The following is a 12,116-nucleotide window of genomic DNA, read 5'->3' as shown; positions in this document are numbered from 1 at the left end:
CTTGTACTTCAGGACAGTTAAAGGCATTATGACCAAGTTCTTCTCTAATCCTTGTGCAGATGCAAGAGGATGTGGAGACAAGGGCTGAGTGTCTCCCTGCCTCTTCTAGTTTCAAAATGCAAAGTTTGCTCTTTCTACATACTGTGAATCAAAACTGGAAAGGTCGAAAGAAGTTGGAGACACAGAGTTGTCACAGCCTCCTCAGTAAGTAAATAAACACCACCTGTCAACCACTTTGATGATGGTGCCATTCTAACAGATTGTTCCACATGAATTTTCCTTCATGATTTCAGCCTGCGTTGTTTATGTTACACTGATCTAGGTTTAGAGATCCATGAAGAAAACCCAGCAGAGCTAAGTGTTCAGACACAGGAAAACCTTTTGTTCATATCAGATAAACATATCACACACATAGGGATAGTTAATATTTCCAAAATACTTCAATGTATGGCTATGGTATTGTAGTTACACACAGAACAGAGGACAAGACAAGGTATTCATGTAGATAGTCTTGCTTTCCCCATAGTGGTTTCAGGCATTTGTATCAAAAATCATGTATTTACTATTGTTTTGCTGACTGTATAGGAGCTAAATGAGACAGTAACATCTTTTGAATGCTCTTTATGGAAATTCTGAAATGTGTCTGGAAACAATATGTCTTGGCATAAGACACTTAAGATATGAGTAGCTTCAGTGTATCAGAGGGCTTGTAAGCAAGTATTCATGTAACACTCATACTGTAAATACTTGGAAGTGTCTGCATTAAATCCTAGTTGGAGCAGCAGTTTTATCCCCACTTCCTTTTTTTAATGAAAACTTCTTTGTTGAACAAGCCAAAGCTCATGTGGGCAAAGCAGTAACAGAGTTGCTACAATTCCATCTTGCCTTTTGAAATTCTGTAAGAGAAGTGTAAAAAAGAAGCTACAATACTTCAGGTCATCAGTGGTTTGTTTATTTTTCCACTGAGAAAGCATCTTTGAAATTTTATGAATGTTTACACTTGCACTGAACACCACTCCCACTCCCCAACTCATCATATCTCTGGACCAGGATGTTGCAATGTGATACTTATTTGTCAGATTTGCATCTTGTGGTAGATTTAAGTTTCACTTTAAGTGCATCAGAAAAAAAAGCATACACCCCCAAAACCCCCTGAAAACCCAACATACAAAAAACCCAACAAAAATACAGGTAGAATCAAAGCCTTGATTATAATTAAAAAAAAAAACAAACAAAAACTGCACCTTAAGCAGTACTTTGAGTTCATTCAAGTATTATTTGTTAAAAACAAATGGAGGTATATGTTATAGAACAGAAAACTAAGACTCTTTCAGGTAAGTGTGTTTACATTAATACCATTGCACTACAATAACTAATAGGTTATTTTGATCAAGAGCCAGATTTTTTCAGCTGAGAAAACTTTCAAAACTAGTATGTGTTTTATACCTTTCCTGTAATTGCATGTGAAAGAAACTAAAGACAGAAACTAAAAAAAAATCAAACCATGAGGGTTAAACCACATTCATGGCTAGCCTGAGCAGGATGAAATGTTTGCTTGTTTTTAACTATGAAAAGCATGAAAGGGTTCAAGTCATGCATACCCACACCCACAAGCACCATAAAATGGCAGCACTACTGTGGAGCATTCATTACGGATGAGTGGTTCCACCTTACCAAGTCAAGAGCTGTGCTAGTTTGGCAGAGTGTTGAAACAGATGGAACAGGCTTCGGAAAGTTGAAGACCAAGAAAAGCTAAGACTTTGGCCCTCTGCAAATAAAAAAGTATCACATTCACAGAAGTGATGTAGTGTATTAAGTTGATCCATTAGCTAACCAAAGCAGGCTGGCAGAAGTAAAAATCCTTTCTGTGGGGAGACACTGCTCCCTCACACCTCCCTCTCTGAGGCAGCCAAAGCACTGGCAAGAAGGATTCCTGATCAATGGATTATTTTGGTGTTAGGAATTCCAAAAATGAGAAAATTCCTAGAAAAGCCTTCGGCTTTGCATAATTTTCCCCTCAGTTTGCTTTGTAGACCACCATATACACATTAATGCCTAATTAATTACTCAAGCTACATCTGAAGATTTACCTTCTTATACAACGTGACAGTGTTGAGACAGGTATCTTCTGTAGGACAGAAAGAAACACAGAGACAAGCAGCAAGAACTCTAAATTAATATAGTTCAAGAAATGTTGTACCTGGAGTGTGTGCTTGACAGCTGTTATCAAATTAAGATATCAAACATACCATGGTACAGCATATATGCTCAACAGTGGGGGAAAAAGGGCTTGATACATACTGTCACTGGTTCCATTTCTTTGGTACTCTCAAAGAGGAGAAAATTATAAATTTAGAAAAGCTACACAGTTCTTTTCCAACCCCAAACAGATCTGCTCTTTCTAGTTGCCTGTTTTTTCCCATGGGCATGACTCACAGCTCAAGTGTTGCAGTTCAAATTTATTTTATTGATTCCTTGTTAAGTGGTTTGTTATGTTGTACCCCCATGTTCTCCCTGAGTTGGTTTACCCCTGGGTTTATCCCTCCCTCAAAGCCGTCCCTCACACCATTCCCCGCCTGCTGTTCCAGCTCTTTCCCTGCCTGTCAAGGCAACCCAGCCCTTGATTCCTGAACCTTCTCTACCACTTAAACCTCCGGCCAATTCCTGTCTGCAACACCCCTTTGGAATGCCCATACTCCTCAAAGCCCCATTGGCCCATGTGGCCCATCCTCTCCAATCTCCTACCCCAACTGGCCCCAGACACTTGATGTAATCCCCTCACTCCTCCCCTGAGGATTCCCTGTTGGTTAGCTGTTTGTATTCACTGCATGACTTGTATCTGTACAAAACCCTTTGCACAGGAGTGCCTGGGGCTCTTTGTTTCTGATTGCTTTACTTGGAATAAGCTCTTGCTTCTGGCACCTCAAGATGGGAAGCATCCACCTGACACTGTTGAGGCAGGATGGTATGAAAGAAGTCCAGTTCAGAAGGCTTGAGAATAGAACTCTGATTTATTTCAAATACATCGCTCTTTTATAGAGAGCATCATCCAGACCAATTCCATTGGTCCCAGAGTAAAAACATCTCACACTATTAGTGTGCAGTGAATGACACTTAGTGGCAGAACTTCACTATAAACAATGTGAACGAGAAAGATAAAGAATTATTTACATTCTTTCCCAACTGTTTCCCAGGCTTCTGCCTGGTTAGAAAGCCACCATTTTCTCTCTGACTGAACTGAGAATATCCACATCCTCCTTTCTCCTCTGCCTGATCCCTGTTGTGCCTTGTGTCTGGCACCTTATAGCAAGTGGCTCTAAAGAGTCTGCCTCTGGTAAATCCCCATACTGCAGCAGTTCCCCCCTTCTGGCGTGGCACCAGAGTTCTAAGAGCTATCCCAGGCTCCAGTAGCCATGGCACTCAAGTTGTAAAATTTTTGAAGGAATCACTCTTGATTATAGGACCGGATTTTACCTGAGATGTTCAGGGTTCAGTCTATCACATCATCCATGCTGTGAATGAAAGATGTTAAGGAGTGTTGGGCTCAGTATGCAGCACGGGGTAGTACACTAATGGAGCGGTAACTGGCACCCAGTAACTGCACTTCATACCACTGATTACACCCCTTCAAGCACGTGTAGGTCAGACTGTTGTAATATGCATCACTGCCCACTCATCTTGTCCTTACTTCAAGAATTTATCTACGTGGATATTACAGGAGACAGTACTGAAAGTCTTGCACAAGACCACAAATATCAGCTGTCTTTTCCTCACACACTGAGCTGGTTATTTCACTGCCGAAGGCTATGAGGCTCCAAGGCAAGATTTTCCCCTTCCTACTTTTGTGTTGACTACTCCTAATCACCTTGTCCTTACTAGAATGTCTTTCACAATTATGTGCTCCTACACCTTTCCAGGAACTTAGGTCCGCTGCTCAGCCTGCAGATCCCCAGTTCCTGCTCCTTGCTCTTCTTGAAAATAGGAGTGACGCTGGATTTCTTTCCATTCATAGGATCTTCTGATCACCACAATCTTTCAAAGATTGAATTCCAAAGTTCTATCTCAATGATATCAGTCAGTTTGATGAGCCCTCATGGATGTATCTCAAGATGTCTTGTGAACTTGCAGATATCCAACTGATTTCAATATCCCTTCCTCAGTCTGCCTCAACAGAGGAGTTGAATTCATGCCTTCAGATTTCCCAGTGGGCTCAGGGGCACAGTCTCCTGGAGGGAAACCTTACCAGTAAAAAGTGATGCAAAGAAGGCATTGAGTACCTGGCTTGTTTCCATGCTCAATCACCGGCTTCATTGCCCCATTTAATTTTGCAGCAGATTCATATTTTCTCTTAATATTTTTTTTTCTGCTGGTGTACCTGTAAAAGCCTTTCTTGTTGCTCTTCTCTTCCTATAATATATTTAATTCCAAATGATTTTTTTACTTTCCTGAGCTCATTTCCATGCTCTCAGACAATGTCTCTATATTTTTGCTATGCTGTCTGACCCTGTTTCCAACTCTTATATGTTTCATTTTACTGCTTGAGTGTACTTATATGAAATATCACCAGAGATTAATCAGAGCTTGGATGTCACATAGGTTTATGTTCTGAAACTGTTTTTCAGCAAACCCCAGTTACAAGCTATTCAAAATATCCCCAGCTTATAGGAAAGTTTGAAGCATGTCTTGGAGCACTATTCTTTTTTCTCAAGAGTCATCAACTTACTCTTTAGCAGGCAGGACAAAATTAAAATTATTTCTAGGTAGGTTATTTTCTACTTGAGTTATGCTATGTATATCACTTGTAAGAAGGGCAATGATTATAAACTGCAATGATTAATGACAGATGCTATAATGCCCTCTTGGTCACCAACCACCAAAAAAGTACAGAGAAAATCAAAAGCTATATTCAGTTTTCCAGAGAAGCAGAGCCAGACATCATGTCTGTGTATGGAACTCTGATTTCACAGTTCAGAGGAAGATAATGTCACAAATAGGACAAGAAGTTAATGCTACCTGAGCAGTTACAAGTTACTGCAATAACTCTTCACATCAAGAAGTGGATTCAGTGGCAGCAGAGGAGGTAGACCCAGAATCATAAGACCCAAAAGGTTCCCAAATACAGAATGAACTGGCTGAAGCCCTTACTTGTTAATATTTTGTCCTCTATACTAAAGATGAAGGGAAAGACCATGAATGATGGAACAGTTCATGTTAAACTCTCATTGCTGAATCACTGTTACCAGATTTAGGCTTTCAGCAATTGAATGTTTGGAACAAAACACATTTGAGTGTCTCCAGAAAACCCTAGTTCTTCTCAGAACCCTTCAGGAAAACTTGGTACAGACCCCAGTTCTTCTCAGACTGGGCTGTAAGATAACCACAAATGATTTAAAACACTGCAATTCTCTTTCAGGACACATTCAGCTCTGCCAGTTGCTTTTTCCAAGGTTTTCTGACCAGAAAGTATCCTGAATAATACATATGTCATTTCATGCTGCTCATATGCAAATATATTAAAACTAAGGTTTGCTCATTTTATTCATTCTTTAGGAGAATTCTACTTGTACTTGACTCTCTGCAACATTTAGGAATTTTTAAGTTTGGGAGCAGGAGCTGTTAGAGATGAGAAGGTTTCATTAAGAGAATTAGCCACAGTCTAAATTGCTGTTTGATTTTGTTGTTTTATGAACCTGCTGTAATCATGTGGGTTGGTCAAATGGGAAAAGATTGTTTGAGGACTTAAAATTAATGATGATAAATAGACATACTCTCTTAAATAGTTAATATTAATGACAGCCTAAATAAAGCAATCAGAATTCACTGAACTGTAAAATTTACTGTCTTTCTAGCCAAGACACACGTCCATAAATTGGCAAAGGTACTGCATGAATTTGGTCGAATGTGAGACACCACTACAAGAAAAACCAAACTGATCCATGGCTAACACAGCAAAGGAAAGGAGAAGAAATCACAGCCAAAGGGACAGACATCCTCCAAAACAAGCATTTGATCTCATAATTAACATGTTAGAATAAGAAATATGTTCTTTGGAAAGAATAAGAAATATGTTCTTTGGAACCCTTTGAATACACCAAACATAAGTAATACTGTCAAATCTTTCCTTCTGATGCTTTTTTGTTGAAATGATCCTTCAAATCTTAATGCAAGTGGCAAATGCAAGCATAAATGTGATTTTGAGTTCTAGTCAAGATCATGGAAACAACTGCTTACTCCAGACATCCAGTATGCCCAAGGACACCTCCAGAGATGAAATGAAAACATTCATTATATATTATATTATGGATATCCATATTATATTATGGATATAGACACTATATCTACCCCAGCTGGTTTCTTCTTCTGAGGCCTCAAATAAAAAAGCTAAAAAATGTCTTCTGTTGCCTGGTAGAGTCATTTAGGAAGCATGTAGTTTATTGTCCAAGAGAATTAACATGTGGAGAGTGTTACACAAAAAAGTATCCATTTAGAAAAGTGACAGAATGGAACAAATTTTCTAAGTCAGGCTTGTTCTACTGGTGTTATCAATCTCTTCAGAAAGAGATGACCCCAACTAAAACAAACTGATTTTGTATTGTAAATTACTATGTTCTGCATGGAAAGGCCTTTTGTCAACTATGAAATCAGGCTCAGCTCCACATTAAAACATGCACAACAGCTGGTAACAGCTTGAAGATGTGCCTGAAGGATCACAGTGGCTCATTCAATTTAGACTCAATTGCAGTTTGATGATGTCCAAAAGCTCAGTCTGGTACAAGAGGATTGTAATGCCATCTGAGTTCTCTTTAAGGAGGACTGTGCTTTATTATCACTGTAATTATGTCCTGTCTTTGGAAAGAATGGGCTGAGCCATCCCCATCACGCGTGTGATTGCACAGATTTGACACCCAGAGCACGTACAGTAATTACTTGGTAGAAACAAGATTTTACATGTATAGGCATGTTTGTTTACACTCATTATGTCAGTTCACTGTGAAGAGAGGTTCTGATTCTCTGCTTGTAAGAATCACACCAGCTGATCATCAGCCAATGAAAGTCAATAGTTCACAATTCCTCCATTAAATGCAGCAGGTCAGGAGTGCAAAGTGTATGTCAACAACCTCATGACAGCCTTTCTGTGTACAGAGGACCAATGAAAGAGACAAATATTTACTTTATGTAAACTATTGCTAAGCATGTTACTTAGGCCAAGAAAGAGCTGTTCAGCTTGGCTAATAATAAAACCCAAATGTCAATGAGAAATTGGTAAAGCTTCTTTTAGAGTTCATAAACATAACATAAACCGCAGAACCACACACATTTAAACATTTTATTATTATTTTTTTTAATTCAGGCATTGATTTGACTGTAAAGAACTGAGAAACTGACAATTGTCTAGATGTCCAAGAAGAATAAATGTCACTTCTGCAAGGAGCTAGAGCAAGTCATAGGGAAGAATCTATCACTCCAACTTCAACAGGGTTTGAATTGAGATTTCCTGATTTTAGGCCTGTCCACAGTTTGGGCGCCAGCACGTTCAAGGCTGTGCTCTGAGTACTTTCTGTTCACTAACTTAATTTGTTGTTGAAGAAGCAAAACATGCTAAAAGCAGCCAGGATAATTAGTGTAAATCAAGATACATTATCAGGCATAATTAAGGGCCAAGTACATGCACTGCCAGGCAGTACCAGATAAGACAGACCATGCTTTTATGAACAGAACCATACATGCTTAATTATCAATTGAACAAAAAAGAAGTGATCAAGTAATTCATTAAGACACCAACATATCTTAGTTCTCCTGCACAAACCCAAGAAGAATAGGGTACTGTATTTGCAAAATTTTTGTGAACACAAGAGAAAAACTGAAAAAGCTCCCCATGGTTCAAATAACACTATATTTGGGTGAAGAGGAAGGAAGCATTTTAATCCTTCCTATTTGCACATGTGCAGTACTAGCTGCAGTTAAATGGACAAAAACCTTTTAACAGAGATAGTAAAATTCATCATTCTAACTCAGAGAAACTGCTGAGATTTCAGAATTCCTGTTCAGTTTCACTCTGAAGCAAGGTCACATTATTTCTTACAAGTTTTGTTGAAGTAATGACCCAAAAAAATCTCATGAATTTTCAGATGATGCAACTGAATTTTAAAGTTCTGAACTAAATATTTCAAAATTTTAAATATTTGTTTTACAACTAGTAGTTCATTACTTCAAATAAAAGTTTTCCTATACTTCCTTTTTTTTTTTTTTTTTATGTTTTGTTTTATTCTACCATGAAATCATAGCCAGAAATTCTAGAACTTGGAAATGAAAGCAACACTTCCTCTAAATGAAAAGACTCAACGTCTAACAGGTTTACTAAAAAGTTAAACTAGAGCCTAGAAGTTCTCAAACAATTTCAAAGACTGTCATCTGAATGACAACTTCCCATCATTCTTTCCACACCACACCCCCCTCCCCCTTGCCCCCGCCCATTTTCTATGTAGGAAATAATCATAACTAGACAATTTCCTCAAGAGAAGCAAGACTTGGTCAAAACTTCGTTCCTGATAGGAAACTAACTAAAATCTTCTAACTAGTCTTTCTAGTATATCTCACGAAGTCATGAAAAAACTCAAGCCCTCTGCTGGACATCTGCTGAGGCTTTTGTTTTATTCAGCACCCTCAACCCTGCTCCACATTTCAGTGCTCCCCTGGGGAAAACAAGAAGACAAAGATGGTGAAGGCAAATATGGCAATTTTTTCTAAACTGTGAGGGTTTAAATTTTTTTTTTTCCTAAAAACTGCTTTGTTTTCAGGTTTGTGAATTTGTCTTATCTGGTACTTCCTTGCAGTGCATGTACTTGGCTCTTAATTCAGAGGGCCAATTCATCACTATGTCTCCAAGCATTTTCATTTTAAATACACAGTTTATTTCTGTGCACTCTATTGCTGAAAGGAGTTGTGAGAAAGGAAAATGAGGTTATTTCTCAATATTTAGACTGAAAGATTTAAAGTATGAAACTCTTCTTTTAGGGTACAAGTAGAATTTCTAACAGCCAGAAGGAAAGGAGTATTATTCCTGTCTCTGGTATTCAAGATCCAATTTCAAAAGATGAAATAATTTAAACCAAGTGTTAGGAAAAGGTGCTGTGTAATAGAGAGCATGAGACCCCCATTATGTCAAGCACTTAAAAATCATATGTGAAAAAATTCAGTAAACATTTGGGAACAAGGAACTTTTGTATTAACAGATGAATGAGTAGGGAATATAAGGACAAGACAATCATGAAGGAACATATTCCCATAGCAGTGTCTAAGTCTCCAGTGATCTTAGGACACTTCCATAACCTTGATCTTCATTCATGGTAGGGTTAGGAGTCCTTCCAGCAGCAAGAAAGGAAGAAACTGTCCAGAAACAATAGTGATTATCTTTCCCACTTCTAACATATGATCTGACTTTCACAGGTAGAAGATATAAAAAAACCCAGATCTTCAGGTAATAGAAACAAGCATAGATCCACTAAAAAAGAAGTTGTGTGTCAAATAAGTATTTGCAGTTTTTGTCACTCTACTTGCAGCTCTAGTGATCTTCTGATTATTTGCTTGTGTGTGTGCCAGAATTTGGTTCTCTCCTGTCCAGACCTCTCTCATGCACTGTCATTCAAGAAAAACATTTTTACCTGATGCAATGGATCTGCCTTCCGTGGATAGACAATATATTATATATCAGTCACCATTTAGATATACATTTCTTAATTCTAAGAGCTGGTTTCTGATTGTTTCTTTAATTAATTACATATACAGTACTACACATTTCTCCTCTGTACCTATAGCATTTTTTAGTGATAACTAATCTGTGGCTTTTCCTCCTACTGAAATAACTACCTGGGGCTTTGTCTTTTAGATGCCAAAGTGTCAGTGATCTATGACAGTATCAATTAAAAGGCAAAAACAAATCTTGAGTAACATTAAAGTCTTCATGTGTGGTATCTACTTCCCATCAATACTTTCTAATGCTCCTATCACACAGTTATCTAAAGGTCATTTGCATAACAAATTCCAACTATTTTTTCGAGGTAGTTAAAAAAACTTTTTGGTGTAAATATCACCATTCCTAATGGCAAAATATGTGCAACTTTTTCTATTTTCTCAAAATTACATGTAAACTTTTAAATCAGTGTTCTCTCTCACTAGTTAAATGTAAGGCTATACTTTCCAGAGATACTGAGGAATTTGGCTGTGTTACAAGAACATATGATCTGAAATTACAAAAAGACTTTTCATTGAAAGTCCATGAAGACTGGACTGGTAAAATGAAACATGTAACTCAAGAGATTAGAAAACCTTAATTTGTTCATCCTCTTGCCAGGAGAAATCTCAATGCACTGGAACAAGCATCACATCTATGTCTTTGCACTCACACCATGCCTGACACATTCCTGATATGCCCACAGTGACACATTTATCTATCCTAATTGTAAAAAGATTCAGTGTTATGAATTTCTTTAAAGCACTTTCTGTTAACTATTACACTCTGAAGGCATATTGAGACAGCAGTCATGATAGGCTGCCTTAGAGCTGGAGAACCAATGTATTTATTTACCCTCACCCGGAATGAATGGGAATTTAAGCTCCTAACTCACAGCAGCTTTCTTATATGAAATTATGAACAGTAAGCAGCAGATAAAATGAAGATCTGAAATGGTAGAGTCTCTTTCCATATTAGGGAAGCAAATCTTAAAATCCACACTTACTCTAAATTTATAAACATGATTTGGAGAAGCCTTACCTTCTATGATCTGAGCTGCTGCACCAGCATGGATTGACAAGCCAAAGAGCAGTAGCGACAAGTCCCAGGTCCACCAGGCATGCCTGGAGCAGGTGTGCCAATAAAAAGGGGGGTAGGGGAAAAACGAGACCAAAGAGTGTAACACAGAAACACATGGGGGAAAAAAAAAATAAAATTTAGAAGCAAGAGTTCTTACCACGAGAGCATTTTCTGAAAGTCACTGGAATGAACGTAAGTAAGAAAAAAGTGCAGAGCACATGAGTTTTTTGTTTATGAAAATAAGAATTTAATAAAATCTGAAGCCTGCTGTTTCACCTCCAACATTCAGACACAAGCGGAACAAAGGCAGCACTCAGGCTCTCTGTGTGACTCACTTCAATTCACTGCTCCAGCTCTGAAATCTGACTCCGTGTAGGCTTTCCTGTCAGACCATGCCAAAAACTTCCTACTGTATTTATGGGTGGACACTCCTTTCTGCTGTACACCATCCCAGCACTGTCATTGTCCAGCCCTGTCTTTAACTGCTGTGTACCCTGACAGCCAGCAGCACAGCTTCTCCAGCTTTCCCTCCTGCCTGCTCACAACCTCCACTTATCCAATAAAATATGACCTCCAACATCATTCTATCCAGCATGACACAGGCAGTGATACAAATTAATATATGGAATGGAAATTTTTCCTGCCATTTTAGCCAAATTTTATCAGAAGCAAATTTGAAGGTATGAACAGGACAGAGCAGCAGTTAAATGGCAACAAATGCCTGGGATTCACACCTGCACTGTCTTACAGATTTTGTCACTTATATTTGAGACGTTTTGAAGTACACCATTTCCTCTGAGAAGCTCTCTAAGTTTAATGCTCATATTTACAGAGATTTACACCCTGCACTTAGTTTGAGAGTCTGTCTCTCCCTCAGCAGCTGCACATGTCTGCTATAGAGATCCTGTGGCTGAGCATTTCTAATAGTTTCCGTTAAAAGTCTTACTTCACTCCTCCCTCCTAATGCAATGAATAGCATTTTTTTCCACTTGTAGTTCTTCAAAGCTAGCTAGCACTTGCCCAAGGAGAAATTTTGCAAGGATATGCCTGAAATTAATCAAACAATTTTTAATTCATCAGACGTTTAACAAAGGCTGCAATTGTCACTTTCTGATTGGGGAGGAGAGAGCTTGGAAAGCTCTGCTTATGGAAATCAACTAATGGGCTTTTGGTAGATCTAGGCTGAAGACACCTTAGGAGAATCAAAACTAAAAATGGATTTACCTAGGATGGGAAGTGGAAGACAGACAGGAGCAAAGTTTTTTGCAGTAATGAAAGAAAAATCCCAATCAATAAACAAAAACAG

At 38.3% G+C, this 12,116-nt stretch overlaps 1 protein-coding gene across 1 annotated transcript in view; it reads right to left on the bottom strand.

Moving 5' to 3' along the window:
• The window catches only part of COL15A1 (collagen type XV alpha 1 chain), a 120,489-nt gene extending 109,320 nt beyond the window's left edge, over nucleotides 1–11,169 (bottom strand). Inside the window, exons 1-2 of the mRNA XM_021553386.3 lie at nucleotides 10,968–11,169; nucleotides 10,772–10,854 (exon numbers count right to left, since the gene is read on the bottom strand). Coding sequence (XP_021409061.2) covers nucleotides 10,772–10,854; nucleotides 10,968–10,978 — 94 coding nt within the window. The 5' untranslated portion in view covers nucleotides 10,979–11,169. The remainder of the gene's footprint in view (nucleotides 1–10,771; nucleotides 10,855–10,967) is intronic.
• Between the last annotated feature and the right edge of the window lie 947 nt (nucleotides 11,170–12,116).

The sequence above is a fragment of the Lonchura striata genome, chromosome 1, assembly GCF_046129695.1.
Source record: "Lonchura striata isolate bLonStr1 chromosome 1, bLonStr1.mat, whole genome shotgun sequence".
NCBI classification, from domain to species: domain Eukaryota; kingdom Metazoa; phylum Chordata; class Aves; order Passeriformes; family Estrildidae; genus Lonchura; species Lonchura striata.
The sequence above is the reverse complement of the archived record's forward strand: the minus strand, read 5'-3'. Positions and strand labels throughout refer to the sequence as shown.